Raw genomic sequence first — 19419 nt, forward strand, 5'->3', positions numbered from 1 at the left:
TCAGCTGAAGACGAGCAGAGTGTACTGGTCGAAACGTCGAGACCACACTCTTTCCAGAGCCAACACTCACCCAAAAAATATATACACTTGGTTTTTCCCGCAAACTTACTATTTATTTGTAATTTCTTGCTGTTCTTTTTTAATATTTTGTTTTATGTTATAAAGAGGTACCTTTGCCAGTCTTAGCGAACATTAGTTTGTAATGAGATTGGACTGTAACATATGAGTCCAAAACCCGATCCAAAAATTGTGTTGATTTTGTTCTACAGGATTGTATATGGCTATACTTGACTACTTTGCACGTTTGTTTCAAGCAATGAGTGCATGAAGACAATGTTGAATCATTTGAAGATTTGTTGAATCAAGCTGTGCAAGTGTTTTTAAAGATGCTTGGATTCAGATACAATGATCACGTCTTGTCCCTACTGACACACTGTGACGTAGAAAACAGTGATCCACGTATATTTTATACAAACCAAAACTGTCCTATGAAATATTCAACAGTTCTAAGAACGAACCGCCCCTATTGGTCAATCGACCCGCTCGCTGTATTGATAATCATGAATTGTTCAACACTTGAGAACGAGCGGCCCCGATTGGTCAATCGATCTGCTCGCTGTATTGTTAATCATGAATTATTCAACACTTCTAGAGAACGAATTGCCCCTATTGGTCAATTGATCCGCTTGCTGTATTGAAAAATCATGAATTGTTGTATACATGAGTTTTGTGTAAGCAAAAGAAAACACGCTTACTGGCTTTTAATATTAAGAACGGTTCCTTTTCCGTTGATGTCCGTTAAATAAAATAGTATCGCTATTCCTATTGGTGGAGAGCGCGTCACGTGGGTGTGTATAAACCTTTGTTTATGACCAGTAACACGTGTTAAGAACATGGGCGAGGTACGCGCGACGCGCACAGCATTCCCTTATAAGGAGTTGTTTACCCGAGGGCGGCGGAGGGCCTTACCATTTCATAGCTGGAGGGGGTGTTGTGTTGAAAGAAATAATTGAACAATTATAATTTTTGCATTTATTTTACTTTTTGACCAAAAAGTCTTCGTTTTTTGACCGAAAATGTATTTATGAATGGGAATCAAAGTGTGTTGAATCGGTTTTCAAGTAGTGGTTTAAACCCGCCGAGGCCTGGTTCTTGATAATTTACCTCGACTTCGTCTCGGTAAAATTATCAAGAACCAGGCCTCGTTGGGTTTAAACCACTACTTGAAAACCTCTTCACCACATTGATTCCCTTATTAATACTAGTTGTTCATTAAATATATAATCTTAATTTCCATTCTACGGTAAAAATGAACAATACTTGCAAAGATGTCCACGCACATAATTTTCTGTGAGCATGGGCTCACATCTGGGTCCAATTTCATAGAGCTGCTTAACCCTTTAGTCCCTGTACCGCCCGAGTTTGCTGAAATCCAATTTTTCAAGATTCTTGCAGTAAATTACTGGAATCGTAGTTCAAATTTTAAAAGATAGCCATGGCTTAATGTGTATGCACAATTTTTTTTTTTACCAAGTGAGGTTTTATGCTGATAATTATTTTGAGTAATTACCAATAGTGTCCACTGCCTTTAAGCACAGAAAGCAGCTTGTCGCAACAAAATTAGACTCACCAGAACAGGATTACCAGCCAAAATTCCATGTCACACGTACAATTTGTGACTGGTGTCCTGCTCGTTTCTGCTTAAAGAGAGCTGTTGAGGAATTTCCCGCTTAAGCAGCTCTACGAAATTGTGCCAATAACTATCACTTTGATTAAATCCGTTTTTCTTTATTGCGTCTGTTTCATTGTACACTGTGAGCCGTACACGTAAATTTCATGTTCGGAACTGTCATTTACTTTGCACATAACATTTATTACATTTTGGAATTGTGAGCAAAAAACCCGCCTCGAAACATATGAGCAGGTGTCACAGGGACTTCGCTGTTTCACATTATTAGGCCTACTAGGAATAAGTTTGGTTACCCGCGGGACATGCGATTTACACTAGCCCGACTGCAGGCGGGCAGCACCGTACAAACAATAGTCTTGAAGTCAAGACGGTAATTGTTAAGCGGGGTGTGTAGTTACAGCGCGGTGTAGCTGTGGGGACGATACACACACCCTCGATCCCAGTATGTGTGTGTGAGGCCGTGTCCGAATTGGCGACTTCGGCTACAGCTATGGCTAGATCAGCGCGTCTGTCAGTGTTGAAGAATAGCAGACGCGCGCGCCCTAGCCGTAGCTGTAGCCGAAGTCGCCAATTCGGACACGGCCTGAGTCAGTGTGAGCTCAGTGCCTCGCGCTACCTACGACTGTTGCATGTGTAACATCGCACTGTGACTGTTGCATGAAAGGCAGACAAATAGGCAGCGCCTAATCGCTACCTACGACTGTTGCATGGGTAACATCGCACTGTGCTGTTGCATGAATAGCAGACAAATAGGCAGCGCCTAACGACTTGTCATCAAGTCTATACAAACAATGGCAATTCGGCTTGCAAAATAATTAATCTGCTGCAGTGATGCAGAGAATACATTGGTCTTAAAAAAGATGACTAGCGCCCTCTGTTGAGCAACTACGTTGCTTCACGTTATCTGCCCTTTTTTGACATTATTTCAACGTTGAAACACCCCCAAAATATAAAGAATGTTGGTAAACACGTTCTTTTTCTGCGTCAGATATTGCTATAATTGTTTTCAAAACAGTTACTATTTTAGGCGCGTGATTCAGGTACCAGTCAGCAGTCAGCGCCTCATCCTTTTGTTGATAACAAACAAAAAGTGCAAAGGTCAAAATGACGTCATCTGATTGGCTGACATTTTGTATTATTAATTTCACCAAAAATTCAGCAGTGAGATAACGTTTGTGTTAACGTTCTTTTCCCTCCGTTTCTGATGTGTAAATATTGTTAAGAATCATGTTTTCGTGGAGGATATTACTTCTGATTGTGTACGCTTCAAGCATTACAGGTAAAGTTCGAATAAAACGATAAAAACACCACATTTTTACAATTAATTTGTGTGTTCAGTCTATATATATAAATAATGTAGATGTCAACGTGCTGTCAAGGATATGCCCAGTTTCCGGACAATACTTTCATATTGTCCGCGTCAAACATGTCAAATTAAACTGTTACTAAAATTGATAAGCTAATTTTTACACTTTTCTAAAGGAAATGCTGGTCCTCTATCTACTTACAAGTTCGCCATGAAGTAAAAACAATCTACCTGCCAAAAATAAAATAAAAAAGACGCCCATTTTGTTTTCAATTTTGGCAGTTTTCTGGCACCGCCTTCCTCTTTCTTCTCTCTCTTGCAAAATTAAAATTCTTGTCTTGTTCTGTAAAAATATGTTGGTTTTGTTTTGGGATAATTTTCCGTATGGCGCCACCACTGTTTCAATCATTTTTACAAAAAGGAATATTTTTTATTGACTTGAGGTAAATTACACCTATTTTAGATTTCATAAAAAAAATATATATTCTAATGAAAAAGTGGTGGCCCCATACGGAAGTTTTTCCTTTGTTTTGTCAGTAGCTAGAATTGTTGATTTAATTAATTAAATACAAAAAATTAAATTTGTTGCCGGCAGTTGTCGTCGGGCGTCATCACTTGTGAGTTTTATCTCTGACCTATTTTTGATTTTATTTTTATTTATTTATTACAAAAAGTTTGTGAAGGGAATCTGGTACTGTAGGTAGCCCAGGTTGGACTCCTCCGTTGCAGGCAACGCAACGGAGTCCAGGGTATAAATAAAGGTCCCGTACCATTGCGAAATTTTTTCAAAAAGCTGTTAAAAATATTTCTGTCTAACTCGGGAGTCTGAACTTTTACTCACATGTTCCTTGTACTTGTAGTTGGAACTCAAAGTTTGCATTATTTAAAATTGTTGAATTTTCTCCTTTGGTGTTAATATTTTGTGAAATGAAAATTGAAATTTACGTTTCCCATCCCCACGTCGTGCGCTAACTTCCGTGTAAACACTTTCACTGATCACTGGCGGCGCCATCAACTTGCGTCAACCACCCACTAAGCAGTGGATAATAGTCAGCGAGCAATTTACACAAAGCGCAGAACATAGTATACCGAGCATAGACGTCTTGTGCCAAGACTCCATGCGCCGGAAGCGTATTTTTTTCTTAGGACAAATGAGGCATGCTAACCGTCCCAAGAAAAAAAATATACGCGCGCAGGAAAGTGCCCTCTGTTGTCCGCACATGTACAAGAAGCAATGTGAAAAAGCAAGACAGTGGCAGACGATTTTGCTGCACGCTTAGAATTTTTACAAGAAAAAAAACTTGATATTTGTAACCGAAATTCAACCTGAAATTTATAAAAATTCTATTTGAGCTGGAAGATTTTATGCCTCCTGGATTTTAAAATGTATATTGGAGGAGTTGAAGGCGAGTTAACGGCACCTACCCTGTTTTGACGGCGAATAGCGACAAGATAATGCACTGTACTCAAAGCCATGCGCACTTAGGCTCACACTATCAATTGGTACACGATGATCAACATCGCTAATGCAGAACTTCGACATATTTTAGGATATAATTTCTTCCGTGGATATATTTGTTAGCTGTGAACTCTTTGAGAATATAGTGAGGGACACTATGAATATATGAACGGAATTTCAGCTTCATGAAGTGTTTTTCTGCATTCAGCAGCAATACACCTAGTCGGCATTGCCAACTCACAACTTGGTCCGTACATGTACTTTGCAATTGTGTTTACTCTACGCATTACAGGCAAAGTCTGCCTCGATTGACGTCACGAACAGCGTCCTCTCAGGTCGGGGTCTACTCTTAAATTTGTAAATAACATAAGAACTGATTTTTTAAAACCTTAGTTAACTGTTTATTCACATTCCACTCATCAAAACACATATTAGTGACAAAAGCTTTATTTTGAAAAAATACCACTTCCAGGTGACTTTAATGTTTTTAAACTTGCCCAGATTAAAATACTTGTACAGGCCTTGAGCTGCGCTCTTTAAGGGGCACATTATTTTTCTTAAGGGGCACTTCCACATTGTACAGTATGGGTTAAATGTAAGTTTGTATTGGAACCTTGAGAGGGCACCACACTCAAGCAATAGACCAATCCATTAGGCTCCACCCATGGCGCACATGTGAGCAAGAACACGTGAACCTCTCCAATGCCATTCTGCACAACTCTGCCACACACCCTAAAAGCATGCGTGGATGCATGTCAGACTTTAATAGTATCAATATTAACCACAAGGGAAGCTGACTGGGTAAATTTGTAAATGATTTTGGGGGGTTGAACAAAGAATTGACTAGAGTGGGATTCGAACCAACGACCTCCAGATTAACGTGCCGGCGCTCTACCAACTGAGCTATCTAGCCCTACACTGTACATGTATATTGGCTATCTCCAATATAGGGCTTGATAGCTCAGTCGGTAGAGCGGGCCACTAATCCGGAGGTCGTTGGTTCAAATCCTACTCGAGTCAATTCTTTGTTCAACCCCAAAATCACTTTAATAGTGTCAGACTTTTGGTTGTGTAATGGGTTGTGATTGGTCAATACGTAATGGGGCGGAGCTTAAGAGGATCGGTCTGTTGCTCTGGGTGTCATTGATTAATGTATGCAGGGGAAATAATCACTGTGCCCTGAGGTTTGAGGTTTCTCATTTTCAATGCATTGCATTAAATCAAGCATACGCGCATGCATGTCGGACTTTATAGTGTCAGACTTTTGGCTGTGTAATGGGTTGTGATTGGTCAATACGTAGGATGGGGCGAAGCTTAAGTGGACCGGTCTGTTGCTGTGGGTGTCATTGATTAATGTAATGTATGCAGGGGAAATAATCACTGTGCCCTGAGGTTTGAGGTTTCTCATTTTCAATGCATTGCATAAAATCAACCAAATGAATGCATACTGAATGTGGCTGGTCAGAAGATTGTGCATTGAAATGTATTCCTTTGTCCGTACCTGTTACACCTGTGTGGTGTTCACAAAAGTTGTTTACCTAGACTTGGAGTTGCTATTCAGTACCACTCAGTGCGGTCATCTATAGTCTGTAATAATACAGAGTTATTGAACTGCCATGACGGGTGCACTGTGTTTGTATAGAGAGTTGTGATGTTGCCATTGTGCATTGTTTGGCAATAATTAACTAAAGCCTATGTCTGTTAATAATAATATGTTGCCTGGGATTGTACTTTGGAATTTGGTCTTGAATGTGAATACAAAATTAACACTACAGTGACATCGCAAAGTGATTTTGTATGATGGCATTGTACTGTACATAATTTGCAATAGTTTACACTCAGCACTGTAATTGTTTGTTGTATAGACTATTCCTCCTGACATCACAATGATGTGGGATGTACTGTATGCCACGATTTGATCAAGCAATTTTGCAAAGCAATTTTTAAACATTTTAACTGAACTTGCTTTGTGCTCTCTTTGAGATCCAAATTGTATTTTTTTGGTATCAACGAACAACTTTTGTTCAGATTTTTTAATAATGTACACTGTTCAAAGTATGCTACTGTATACTAAGGGAAATCATTCACTTCAGACATTAAAGGCTACATTGTATGCATGACTCGTTTTTTCAATACTATACTATGTTGTACAATTTTATTTAAGCAAGTAAAAGCTGCCGTGTGTCTGCACCCTAATAAAAACCACTCTCATTTTGCCCTGTTGGCAAGTAAAATCTGTGCAACCCACTTCTTCTTCTGTTACAAAAAGCAAAGAGGAACAAATTAGAATGCTCTGGACTGTAAATTAGGGCTTTTAAAACCGAGATAAACACCAAGTGGAAAACATTCCAACATTCCAAAGACCTTAAAGGAACATTACAGAATTGGTTCTTGCTGACAGTGTTTGTAAGCACTTTATGTAATCCACCATAATACATAAACTGACAAACCTGTAGAAGTTTGAGATCGATTGGCCGTCTTGGTCCTGAGAGAATAGTGAAAAACCGATTACAAGTTTTACATTGCATTGATGCCAAAATGAAAACGAAAGAAACGCTCACTGAGCGATAAACTCCAAACACGAAGTTAGATTCTTGATTTCTCATCAAAAATGACATTTCAGACAGAAATATTTCAAGGGATGTTTTCAACTATCATCATCGTTAGACCGTGTTAAGTTTTATGTAAATCTGTGATCTTCACGATTTTTGTTTCTTACCAATTCTGTAACGTTCCTTTAAATTCAGCGTGCTTCGCCAAACATAAAAAATAATTGGGTTCCTGATGCTTTGGTAAAACCAGAGGACAACCCTGTATGTGTTTGTGTAATGTTCATTGTTTTTATTCGGATGTGTAAACAAAATGTTGTGTTAAAAATAAAGATGTGTTAAAATATTTTGTTAGTGTGTGAATCTAATTTCATTTGACCATTAAACTGGGGTTTTGATAGCCAGGGCCCAATTTCATAGAGCTGCTAAGCAAGAAAGTTTTCTTAGCATGAAATTTCTTTCTTGATAAAAACAGGATTACCAACCAAATTTACACATGATTTTTAGCATTTAAGCAAACAACGGCTGAATACCAGTAACCTGGTAACAAGCAATAAGCAACAAATGGAAATTTTGTTTGTAATCCTGTTTTTATCAAGAAAGAAATTTCATGCTAAGAAAACTTTCTTGCTTAGCAGCTCTATGAAATTGGGCCCTGATAGCTACCATTAATTCATCAGAAAGGATGTTTACATTTAAAATGTACTTAAAGTTCCCAGGGATGTTTCTATTCAAGTTGGCTACTTAACAAAAAGCTTTACATACGTAAGTGCGAGGCCTGGCTGGTACACATGCATGACATGATACGTGAAGTGTCATTCATCCATGTCATCCTGGATGTTTGTAGCAGGCTCAAGAATTTATAGTTAAGTAGGATTTGTTGTATAACTATAATTTATAGTTAACTAGTTTTCATGACATGTGTGGGGTAAAAATTAGTGAGCCATTATAAACATACATCTAAAATTTATGAGAATACAAAATATTTTAATAATAATAAACTTAAATAAAATTATATTTAGTTTTCATTTATTTGTATTATGTACACAATTGTCACTTCATAAACGATGACAATGTAAAGTACATGTAAACCTGTAATGCCAGTTCAAGTTGAATGAAATAATCTTTTGTTTTTGTAATTTGTGAAACTTTCAGATGGTGCATTGAGGATAGTGCCAATCTATGCTACATTTAACGTTGCTGAAGGGGACAGTGCGTCTGTAACCTGTACCAACCTTAACTCCCAAACAGGTGAACAACCCCAGTGGATTAATCCCTATAGTCAACCTATTGGAACATACGGAGGAGGTAAGTATGTACAATGTACACCGTAAGCAGGATACCAGTCTCATTTTGTACATTGTAAAATGGTATTTTAGCTGGTAACCTTTTTCTGGTAAGCATATATAATTATGTTGTGCTTAGCAACTATTTTTTATGAAGCAGCTTTATGAAGTTTGCCATGTTTGGTTCTGGGCCCAACTTCATAGAGCTGCTTAAATTAAACAGAGGATTATGCTTAGCAATTTTCTGCTAAGCAAAAATAAGCAGAATACCAGTCTCATTTTGTATGTAAAATTGTATTGTAGCTGGTAACCTTTTTCTGGTATGCATTTATTAGGTTGTGCATACTGTAGCAACTTTTTGTGCAAAGTTGAAAGAGGCGTGACTTAGCCCTGGACGATATCGAAAATTTTGACTGGCGATATATCGTCAGGTAAATATCGCCGATATGACGATATATCGTGAAGATTTTTGAAAATCGAAAGTACCCTTCAGAAGGGGACAACAATGGCCCAATCGCACGCTAAAAACAGTTTTACCGCAAGGACGAAGACAAGACAAACAAAACATGACTGTTGTGTTAAAAAAAAAAAAAAAAAAAAAATGGACTGCGTAGGCCCTAAATTAGATAAATTTTATTCAAACCGCCTTGATGAAAATTACTGAATTAACATTACATCCATATTCCATGAAACAGAAAACGTAATATTTGTTTGTTTTACATCACTGGCTCTGAAGCAATTAAATCATATTTGTACCTCAATCGATTGGAGTGTTGCGATCTCTAAAAACCCATGGAGGAAAAACCTGGTGCCGCTATTTTTATTCCAATGCGTTCACAATCATCACTATACATGTGCATGGATATTCACAGTCGATTCGCTTGTGTTGGTCAACTCACCGTCAACACGACCGATGCTATTTTATATAGCTGTATGGCCAAAACAGTTCCAAATGCAGGAAAGCGCCCTCTGTTGTCCATGATGTACAATACAAGCTCTGTGAAGAAGCAAGATGGCGGCTGACGGCTTTTGCCGCCTCAAGATAATTGTTTTCACGATAAAAAAAACCCTCATTTTATTACCGAAATGTAACCAAAACTAGTAAAAATTCTCTTTTGGCTAATACTTTACATTTCTATGACTCTTTTGAGGATTTTAAATAATTACTGGAGGTTTTGATGGTGAGTTTACGGCACCTAGCGAGTTGACGTTGAGTTGGCAAGTAGTTGACGGCAAGTAGTTGGACCCGTATTTTCAGTGCGTCCGACATGGTCTGACATTTCCTGACGACAACGTGGGATTTCTGGTCAAGGGAATTTCCCCTACAGCTTTGCACCCACGCTTGGCCACGGCAGCACTCAGTTCATGCATCCCCTAATAATAAAGTACCATAATAACAGTGGGATCGAGGTGATAGATACTGCTCCGGGTATTCACACAGCACATAAACGGTTCAAGAACGTTGGTCATGCTTCAGCGCTGCAAAGAGAGACCACCATGTCTAGATATGAAGGTATGCGTTCAGCCACAACTTTCATTCGAAGTCGTAAAAGACGGCATCAGCCCTAACAAATCTTATTTACCTGTGAGATTGTAAGAAATGCGTGGGAAATACTCGATATTTTGAAAGATATCGTCTATGAAAAAAAATATCGTTTTGAGACGATATTTCGATAAATTCAAAACCAACATCGATATTGGCGATATTGTTTTCAATATCGTATCGTGACGATATTATCGTCATATCGTCCAGGCCTAGCGTGACTAGTCGAGTAGTAAATTTCACTAGTCGTCTAGGCCTAGTTTTTGAAGAGAAAAATGAATCTTGGGAATTAAAAATTAGTCGCAATTAATAATAATAATAAAAATAACGAAAACTTATATAATGTAGCGCCAAAGTCCGCCTAAAAGATGTTCAAGGTGCTTCACAGAGAAACAATTTAAAAAGCAAAGGCCATGTGTTGCATTGTTATGACTGAGATGACGCCTCTATTTCCGACTGTTTTCGGCTCCGTTCGCATGCGCATATAGTCTTGGTGGAACATGTTCTCGTTTTCCTATCACACAGCGCGGCCAACTTACCGACACGCCCGCATCGCCCGTAACAAGAAACGTCTTGCACCAAGACTAGCGCGGAGTATCCGCTCACAACCGGTTATAAACATCGGTCATTATCAAAGGTTTTAACACCCCCACCTTGCCCACGTGACGCGCTCTCCACAAATGGGAATAGCGAAACTGTCTGAGGTATTTATGAATCAGAGTTTACCCTCATTAATGATGTCATAAATGGAGTAAAAAATGAATAAAATATTTTTCTCTCTTTGAACAGGTGGCTCTCTGGACATGTACGTAGTTCATTCAACCGATGCAGCGACAGCTCAGAAAGTCACTCGTCTTCAGATTAACAACATCATTGAGAGCTGGGAGGGAGGCTATGACTGCCAGGCTAACGGTGATGCTGAATCCATCAACATCAATGTCTTCAGTAAGTAATAATATTAATGTAATCTGTAATTAACAACATCATTGAGAGCTGGGAGGGAGGGTATGATTGCCAGGCTAACGGTGATGCTGAATCCATCAACATCAATGGACTGCCTCTAGCAATGGGGCCCTAGTTTCAGTGGTCTAGTGGTAAGACATCTGCTCTAGCATCGCCATCAATGCCTTCAGTTAGAACAGCTTCTCATTTAAGTTATTTTATTTTTGTACCGTAATTGTAGTTCCTTTTTCTTATACAATGTAGTAATTAACCTTTTTCTTATACAATGTAGTAATTAATAAGAAATTAAGTGCCTTGCTCAAGGACACAAGTGCAACACTTGAGTGATCAGGCCGGGATTCAAACCCACATTCTGTAAATTACAAAACTTGATTCCACCTCCCCAGGACTGCTTTGCCACAACAGCCCAAAACCCATTGTAATTATTATGGGTTTTTTTTTTTTTTTTCTTCTATCAGAGCAAGTGTCGTTCCCCTATGAGGCAGCTGAGAAGCAGCAAGTGTTGATCTATCATGAAGCTGGTAACTTGGATTGCACTATGGAAGGAGACCCGGACACCATTGTAGACTGGTTGGGTCCCAACGGACCCATTCTGAATGGTAAGTTTCATTTCAAAACTTACCTGTTTAGTCGCAACACAATGCAAAGTAAACTTTTCTTATGATAAGGAAAGTTTACTTTGGATTTTGTGGACGACTAAACATGTACATGTATGACACATGCCTCTATCAGGGATGCCAGTTTTTCGGCTATTGCCAGAATTCCGGCTTTTTAAAATTTACCCCAAATTTTTCTGGCGCTCCGTATTTCATTAGACCGGAGAAAATATATTTTATTGAAAACAGATTTCCGGGGCTCCGTATTTCATCTGGCCGGAGAAAATATATTTTATTGAAAACAGATTTCCGGCGCTCCGTATTTCATCTGGCCAAAGAAAAGATATGTGCCGCCAACTTGCCGTCAGAATTTTCTGTTTTTTTTTCTGTTATGTTTTTTTGTTATTGTTTGGCGTCTGGGGGGGGGGTGGCCTCCTTTCCTTCGCAGCAAATTTGTTTCAGGCTCTGAAGGAAAAGTCCCTGGCATCCCTGCTCTATGCTTCGTTTGGTAAAGGGCATCCTATGAGGACATTGTAAATTTCTACTGGAACAATTCAAGGGCACAAAGCAATCGGCTTTGTTGCCTCCTTGAAGTATCACTCAATAGACAACCTTGGCACCGTGAGAGGCAATAGCAGTTTTCTCAATTGTATACAGGTCTTGAAGGAGCACTGCAGTTTTCCTCTGGTAACCAAGGGGCACTCATCGAGAAAAATGTAAATTTGTATGGTGTATAGCAATGATGAGTTAAAAGTGCTTGAGTTTGTCAAATACAAGAACTGCAAAAAGTTATTAATTCTGGTGTTTACCCATACACCACCAATGTGTGTTAGCACTGTGTACTCAGTAACTTCACGTGTCCTGTGAAAAAATATCACAGGCATATTACTCGGGTGGGATTCGAACCCACGACCCTTGCAATTCTAGAGCAAAAAGTCACTCAATGTTAAAATGGTGTTTATTTGGTGTCTTTGTAGCAAAAAAAGAAACCAAAAAATGATTGGGGCTTTGCACACTGGTGTTTCTGATCAGCATAGTGTAGGTTTGTGTTCAAGTCTTGACACTTGTGTCCTTAGTTTGCCCCTGTGTTTCTGGCAGTGAATGCTGCTCTATGCTTCGTTTTTGAAACGGCAAGGGCACCAAGGCATTTGCTCCTTGGTAAAGGGCATCCTATGAGGACATTGTAAATTTCTACTGGAACATTTCAAGGGCACAAAGCAATCGCCTTTGTTGCCTCCTTGAAGTATCACTTAATAGACAACCTTGGCACTGTGAGAGGCATCTTGGTTTCATGCTAAAGATAACTATAGTTAACGTGTAACAATGTTTTGTTTTTTTCTGTCACAGGAGGGCGCTTTCTAATCACTCCAATGTATGGCTTGACGATCGATAACGTCACTCTAGATGACGAAGGGGATTATATTTGCCAGGGGACTGTCCCAAATGTTGGCGCCTCCAAGAACCTTCGGATCTTTGCTGACGTTCAAGGTAAACAAGTTTGTAAACAAGTAAACAAGTTCGTAAAGAAGTTTTAAACAAAACTTGGAAAAGGGTAAACACTTTGTAGACAATTATGTACATGTAAATAAGCATTTCAGATACAAAGTTTGGCAATAATTACTAATGGTAAACAAGTTTGTTAACAAGTTCACAATTTTGTAAACAAATACATTGTAAACAAGGTAAACCAGACAGTTAACAATTATAAAACGAGTTTGTAAATAAGAAAACAGCCTTAACAAGTTTGTATTTTGACAGTAAATAGATAAAGTGAGCCCAACACCAGTCAGTAACTCAAGACCAAAACTGTTGGACTCTGATTATAGTGTATGTTTGAAGACGAGTGACTTTCTGAGTTGTCTCTGGATCGGTTGAATGAACTACGTACATGTCCAGAGAGCCACCTGTTCACGAAGAGAACAATATTTTAATTATTTTATTTATGTCATCTTTAATGAGGGTAAACTCTGATCAGCGCCTAGCACTGCTTTCCATGGAGGCCCTCAGTTCAAATTGTATAAAAAATATAACATTTACACCATCAACATTTTTCAAAAAAAGGAAAGACACCATGGTCTCCTGCTTATGAGTACATGGTGTAGGTACATACATGTAGGCCTGGGCGACTATCTGACTAGTGAAATTTTCTACTTTCTTGATCACCTGATGTAAAGCATAGTCAGTTGTGCAGTCCTCAGTTAACAAAAGTCAATTGAAACATGGTCCCATTTTCATAAAGCTGCTTAAAGAGCTTAGAAATTTTCTTTCTGCTGAACGAAAATCAGCAGGATACTAGCTCCAATCGGATGTAGAATGGTATTTTGGGTGTCCAGTGCTTTTAAAGACGGTGGACACTTTTGGTAACTGTCAAAGACCAGTCTTCTCACTTGGTGTATTTCAACATATATATGCATTTATACCATCACATACATTGTTTGTACCTGTGAAAATTTGAGCTCAATCGGTCATCGAAGTTGCGAGATACATGTAATAGTGAAAATAAAAACACACTTGTCACACAAAGTTGTGTGCTTTCTGATGCTTGATTTCGAGACCTAAAGTTCTAAATCTGAGGTCACAAAAACAAAAATTATTGGTAACTGTCAAAGACCAGTCTTCTCACTTGGTGTATTTCAACATATGCATTTATAACATCACATACATTGTTTGTACTTGTGAAAATTTGAGCTCAATCGGTCATTGAAGTTGCGAGATAATAGTGAAAATAAAAACACACTTGTCACCCGAAGTTGTGTGCTTTCTGATGCTTGATTTCGAGACCTCAAGTTCTAAATCTGCAAAACAAATTCGTGGAAAATTACTTCTTTCTCGGGAAACTACGTAACTTCAGAGGGAGACGTTTCTCACAATGTTTTATAGTATCAACCTCTCCCCATTACTCCAAGTAAGCTTTTATGCAAAAAGTTATTTTGATTTATTACCAGTAGTGTCCGCTGCCTTTAAAGAAAGTAAGCACATTCATGTTTATCTCATTTGACGAAAAGAACTCTGTTTTCCACGTTGAACAGTCAAACCAAGGATAAGCTACCCACCGATCAACAAGAACGCCACTGAAGGAACCAGTGCGTTCTTCACCTGCGAGGCCATAGGAGAGCCGCAGCCTGAATACACATGGTTCGATGGCACCGTCGAACTCAATGACGGCGTCAAATACATCGTCCAAGAAGAAGGGCGGCGATTGATGATCACGGACCTCCAAGAAGATGACGAGAAACGATACACGTGTCACGTCGAGAATGAAGCGGGGTTCGATCGACGGGACGGGGAGCTGACTGTTGATATCCCGCCGACACCGACCAGGGCGGTGACTTTGGAGAGAGAGGAAGGACAGACAGTGCAGTTCTTCTGCGATATCCAACGAGGAGATCAGGAGCATCTTGTACTGCAGTGGAAACGGTTTGAGAAGTGGCTGCCGATGGGTGTACAGGTTAGTTTGTTTGTTGGTTTTCTTTCACTTCATATTTTCAAATACGTACAGATAAATAAGGGAATCAATGTATGGTGAAGAGGTTTTCAACTAGTGGTTTAAGCCCAACGAGGCCTGGTTCTTGATAATTTTACCGAGACGAAGTCGAGGTAAATTATCAAGAACCAGGCCTCGGCGGGTTTAAACCACTAGTTGAAAACCAATTCAACATACTTTGATTCCCATTCATAAATACCTTTTCGGTCAAAAACATCAACACTTTTTGGCCAAAAAGTAAAAAAAAGACAAAAATTATAATTGTTCAATGATTTCTTTCAACACAACGCCTCTCCAGCTATGAAATGGTAAGGCCCTCGGCCTGATCGGGTAAACAACTCCTTAATAAGGAAATGCTGTGCGCGTCACTCGTATCGTGTGGCACAACTGTTTCAGCCGTTGCTCTCGACCAATAGGAATGAAGAAACAATCTAATAAGAACAGGTGCAAGCTCGCGTTTCACGTCCATGTTTCAACACTTTTAACTGGTCATAAACAAAGGTTTATACACACCCACATGACGCGCTCTCCACCAATAGGAATAGCGAAACTGTCTGAGGTTTTAATGAATGATGATTTGGGTACTTTTTGTCTGACACAAAACACAATGTCCACATATTAATTCTGGTTGTTTACCCATACACCGATGTGTGTTAGCACTGTATACTGAGTTTTTTCCCGAGTCCTGTGAAAAAATATAACAGGCACAATGAAAACCTGATTTTAACGAGTGTGTAATTTCTCTTAAAGACACTGGACACTATTGGTTATTGTCAAAGACCAGTCTTCTCACTTGGTGTATCTCAACATATGCATAAAAAAAAACCTATGAAAGTTTGAGCTCAATTGGTCGTTGAAGTTGTGAGATAATAATGAAATGAAAAAACGCCCTTGTCACACGAAGTTGTGTGCTTTCAGATGCTTGATTTCGAGACCTCAAAATCTATTTCTGGAGTCTCAAAATCAAATTCGTGGAAAATTACTTCTCTCTCGAAAACTTTGTCGCTTCAGGGAGCTGTTTCTTACAATGTTTTATACTATCAGTAGCTCCCCATTTTTATGTTAATATTTATGTTGAGTACTTACCAATAGTGTCCACTGCCTTTAAACTATATTAGGTTGACTCCAGAATCACCATACAAGACGAGTCAGGATCGGGGACTGGCAACCCAGGAAGTATCTCACTCACTATTGATGGGATTCATCGAGGGGACGAAGGACCCTACACTTGCTTTGCCAGAAACAACGGCGGGTACGCAGCAGTTGACAGCATGCTGAATGTCAGATGTAAGTTGTAGGCCTGTGATTTTGAAGGTGACTTTATTATTTACACTGGTGTTTTTCTGATCAGCATAGTGTGGGTTTGAGACCCGGTCTTGACACTCGTGTCCTTAAACAAGACACTTTTAAGTGTTAAAATCATTATTGGACTCAATTTATGTAGTTCACAGAAAGTGGGTTTAAATCCTGGCCTGGTCATTTGCAACACTTGTGTCGTAGAGCAAGGCACTTAATCATAATTGCTTCTCTCCATCCCGGAGTATAAACTGACAAGTGGGTACCGGCGAGAGCTGGGGAGTATTCTGCAATAGACTGGCATTCTAACCAGAGGGAATACAAACATTTGCAGTGTTTAAAGGGAAGGTACACGTTTGGTAATTACTCAAAACAAATATTAACTTAAAAAACTTACTTGGGTACTAGCATTAGAGAGCTGTTGGTAGTATAAAACATTGTGGGAAACGACTCCCTCTGAAGAAACATAGTTTTTGAAAAAGAGGCAATTTCTCACTAAAATAGTAAAAGACTTCTAGCTAGAAGTCTTTTAAAAGATTTCTAGCTAGAAGTCTTTTATTCCTATCTGAAAGCACACAAATTCGTCCAACAAGGTAGTTTGTTTTTTACATTATTTTCTCCCAACTCCGATGACCAATTGAGTTCAAATTTTCACAGGTTATTTTATGCAAATGTTGAGATACATAAAGTGAGAGCACTGGTCTTTGATAATTACCAATAGTGCACCTTCCCTTTAAAGCCAAGGAAACTGGATATAAACAGCGGCCTGAGAAACCATAATTGCTTTTGGCAGACTTTACTTTTTGTACCCTTTCTTATTTCCAGACGCACCCATCATCAACCTAGATTATACGCCCGGTAAGGTATACTCATGGGTTGGTCGCCAGATCAACATGACGTGTCACTGGTATGGTTTTCCCATACCCTCAGTCAGGTGGTACGTCAATAGCCAACCGCTTTACGGCACGGTCGGTGACGTCGCTGGAAATGCCACCATCTACGACTTCAGAAACGGTTCAAGCACTCTCTATGTAAGTCCTAAACAATGAAATTAGTAGTTGTTTTTTTTTGTTTTTTTTGTTATGTAAGTCGCCTGACACACAAGGCCTGAAGGCCACTTCAAGGTGTGGGCTACAATTATTTTTTCCAGAGGCCATTGCCACCTACTCCTAGGGCTGAAACAGGGTTACCCCTTTCACAGTCCATATGAATGTAGGCTTGGGTATCTTCAATTCGAAGCCTAGCCGGTAGAGCAGAAAGCACTACCTCCCCAATTTTATGTAGCAAGTGTCTCCGGTGCTTGAATCCGGTGCTCTTAACCGCTCAGCCATGACACTGCCACATTGGCATTTGATGGCACTGGACACATTGGTAAACAGTGAAAACATAAAAATTGACTTGATAACAAGCAATGGAGAGCTGGCGATAGTATATAACATTGAAACAGCTCCCTCTGAAGTAATGTATAGTTTTTAAAAAGAGGTAATTTCTCACTCAAATATTAAAAGACTTCAGGCCTGATGCACTTTTTAGGCATCTGAAAGCAAACAAATTTGTGCAAAAAATTGTGTTTTTTTTCTTTCATTTGTCCTTATTCTCTTGCAACTTCGATGACAATTTGAGTAAAAATGTTCACAGATTTGTTGTACTATATGCATTATCCCTGGGTTCCGAGTGATTACTACTTTAGTAATATTATAAGTTATCACACAAGCGCGAGTGGAATACGGAAAAATATAGTGCTTCTGAGAATCTTGCATTGCAATTTAATTTAATTTATTGTCCATTAAAAAGATAAAAATGGAAAATTTACATATCTAAACATTGCAGTATTAAGAAACTAAATTGCAACAGACGCCATTGCAGTGAGCAACTTTTTGGGTGCAACAATATCATCCATTAATAACTTGATATTATTGTTATACTTTCCATAGGTTGATACAGGAGTGAATGACTTCTTGCCATACCAATGCCAGGGTAGAAACAAGTACGGCAATGCTCTTCATCGCATACAGTTTGAACGAGCTTGTAAGTTGAACTGAGTATTTATTAAGGGAATAAAAGTGTAGCGACAAGTTCTTTAACGGCCGTTTAAAGCCGGCAGGGTCCGCGGCCGTGTGATAAAGGCCCTCGCCGCCTTTATCGCACGGCAATGACCCTGCAAGGTTTTAAATGGACGTTTAAGAACGAGTCACTTCTCTTTTGTTCCCATTCATAAATGCCTTTTTGTTAAAAATCGTTAAAATACAATTATAGACACTTTAACAATTGAAAATTTGAGGTTTGAAATATTTTTTCAAAAACTTTGTGAAGAATCTGTATGATGCGCGTGGGTTGTGTGTACGCGCGCGCGCTTAGATTACGTACGCGCGCTTAGATTACGCGTTGTTACTATAGCTTTGAATTGGGTTCCGCGTGATAATCTTCAGTACAAAATTACGAACATTGGTCATGTTTTGGTTAAACACCGAGAAGAATAGATACGTTACATCGATCGACCACTCCCCCCGGGTGAAGGGCGTTTTGGGCCCACGGAATTCACGTCAGTATTACGATATCTATTACTTCTTGAATCATCAATTGTTTTGATTATTTTTTAAAACAACTATCCAAGTTATTTTGAGTTAAATATTTTGAAGAAAAAAAATCTCTGAAATAACATAAGCCCTTTCAAACTTTCTCTAGTAGGAAAGGACGTTACGTAACCTAATCTATTTCTACCTCCATGCACAGACATGGATGTTACAATACAAAACATTCAAAGAAAACAGAATGGTTAAAGCATAAGGCCCAAGCAATTAGGAGTGGTCTTGCTAAAATAAACTGCCGGATTAAAAAAACTTTAGTACAAACAAATCAATAAAACAATCCAGATTTTCATCTTCTTCTTCTCTTCGTCCCTTGTCCTCGAACAAAAGCACACTCAAATGAACTTGAAACTTCGCACATAGTTAGACATGCATTAGGAGTGGAATAATGTGTTAGTTAGGTCATGATGACATCATCCATTCTTGAGTAATAAAAATTCAAATTATTATTTCAAAAAATCATTATTTTTGATCCACATTTTTTTTTTACTTCTTTTTGAAAATATTATCAATAGAGCGCGAAAAAGCTTCATGAAGAATAGTCTTCGTTCAAGGCGGTTAAAACATACATGCCCCTTACAGTCTTTTCTTCAGTCGTCAGTTAATATTTCCTAAGTTCATATTTCCTAAACTACATAAGCTATTTTGACAATCTGTAC

General features: G+C 38.8%; 1 protein-coding gene across 6 annotated transcripts in view; it reads left to right on the top strand.

The window, feature by feature from the left end:
- The first annotated feature begins 2809 nt into the window (after nt 1-2809).
- LOC139951283 (neural cell adhesion molecule 1-like) overlaps nt 2810-19419 on the top strand; it is a 43429-nt gene continuing 26819 nt past the window's right edge. For all 6 annotated transcript variants that reach the window (XR_011787747.1, XM_071950086.1, XM_071950089.1 and 3 more), the window contains exons 1-9: nt 2810-2969; nt 8160-8312; nt 10623-10778; nt 11255-11395; nt 12740-12880; nt 14422-14840; nt 15995-16163; nt 16998-17203; nt 18107-18200. Coding sequence is in view for 5 of the 6 variants with exons in the window: in XM_071950086.1 (XP_071806187.1) it covers nt 2918-2969; nt 8160-8312; nt 10623-10778; nt 11255-11395; nt 12740-12880; nt 14422-14840; nt 15995-16163; nt 16998-17203; nt 18107-18200 (1531 nt within the window). In the remaining variant the exon portion in view is untranslated. The remainder of the gene's footprint in view (nt 2970-8159; nt 8313-10622; nt 10779-11254; nt 11396-12739; nt 12881-14421; nt 14841-15994; nt 16164-16997; nt 17204-18106; nt 18201-19419) is intronic.

This window comes from Asterias amurensis, chromosome 19 (genome assembly GCF_032118995.1).
Source record: "Asterias amurensis chromosome 19, ASM3211899v1".
Classification (NCBI taxonomy): Eukaryota; Metazoa; Echinodermata; class Asteroidea; order Forcipulatida; family Asteriidae; genus Asterias; species Asterias amurensis.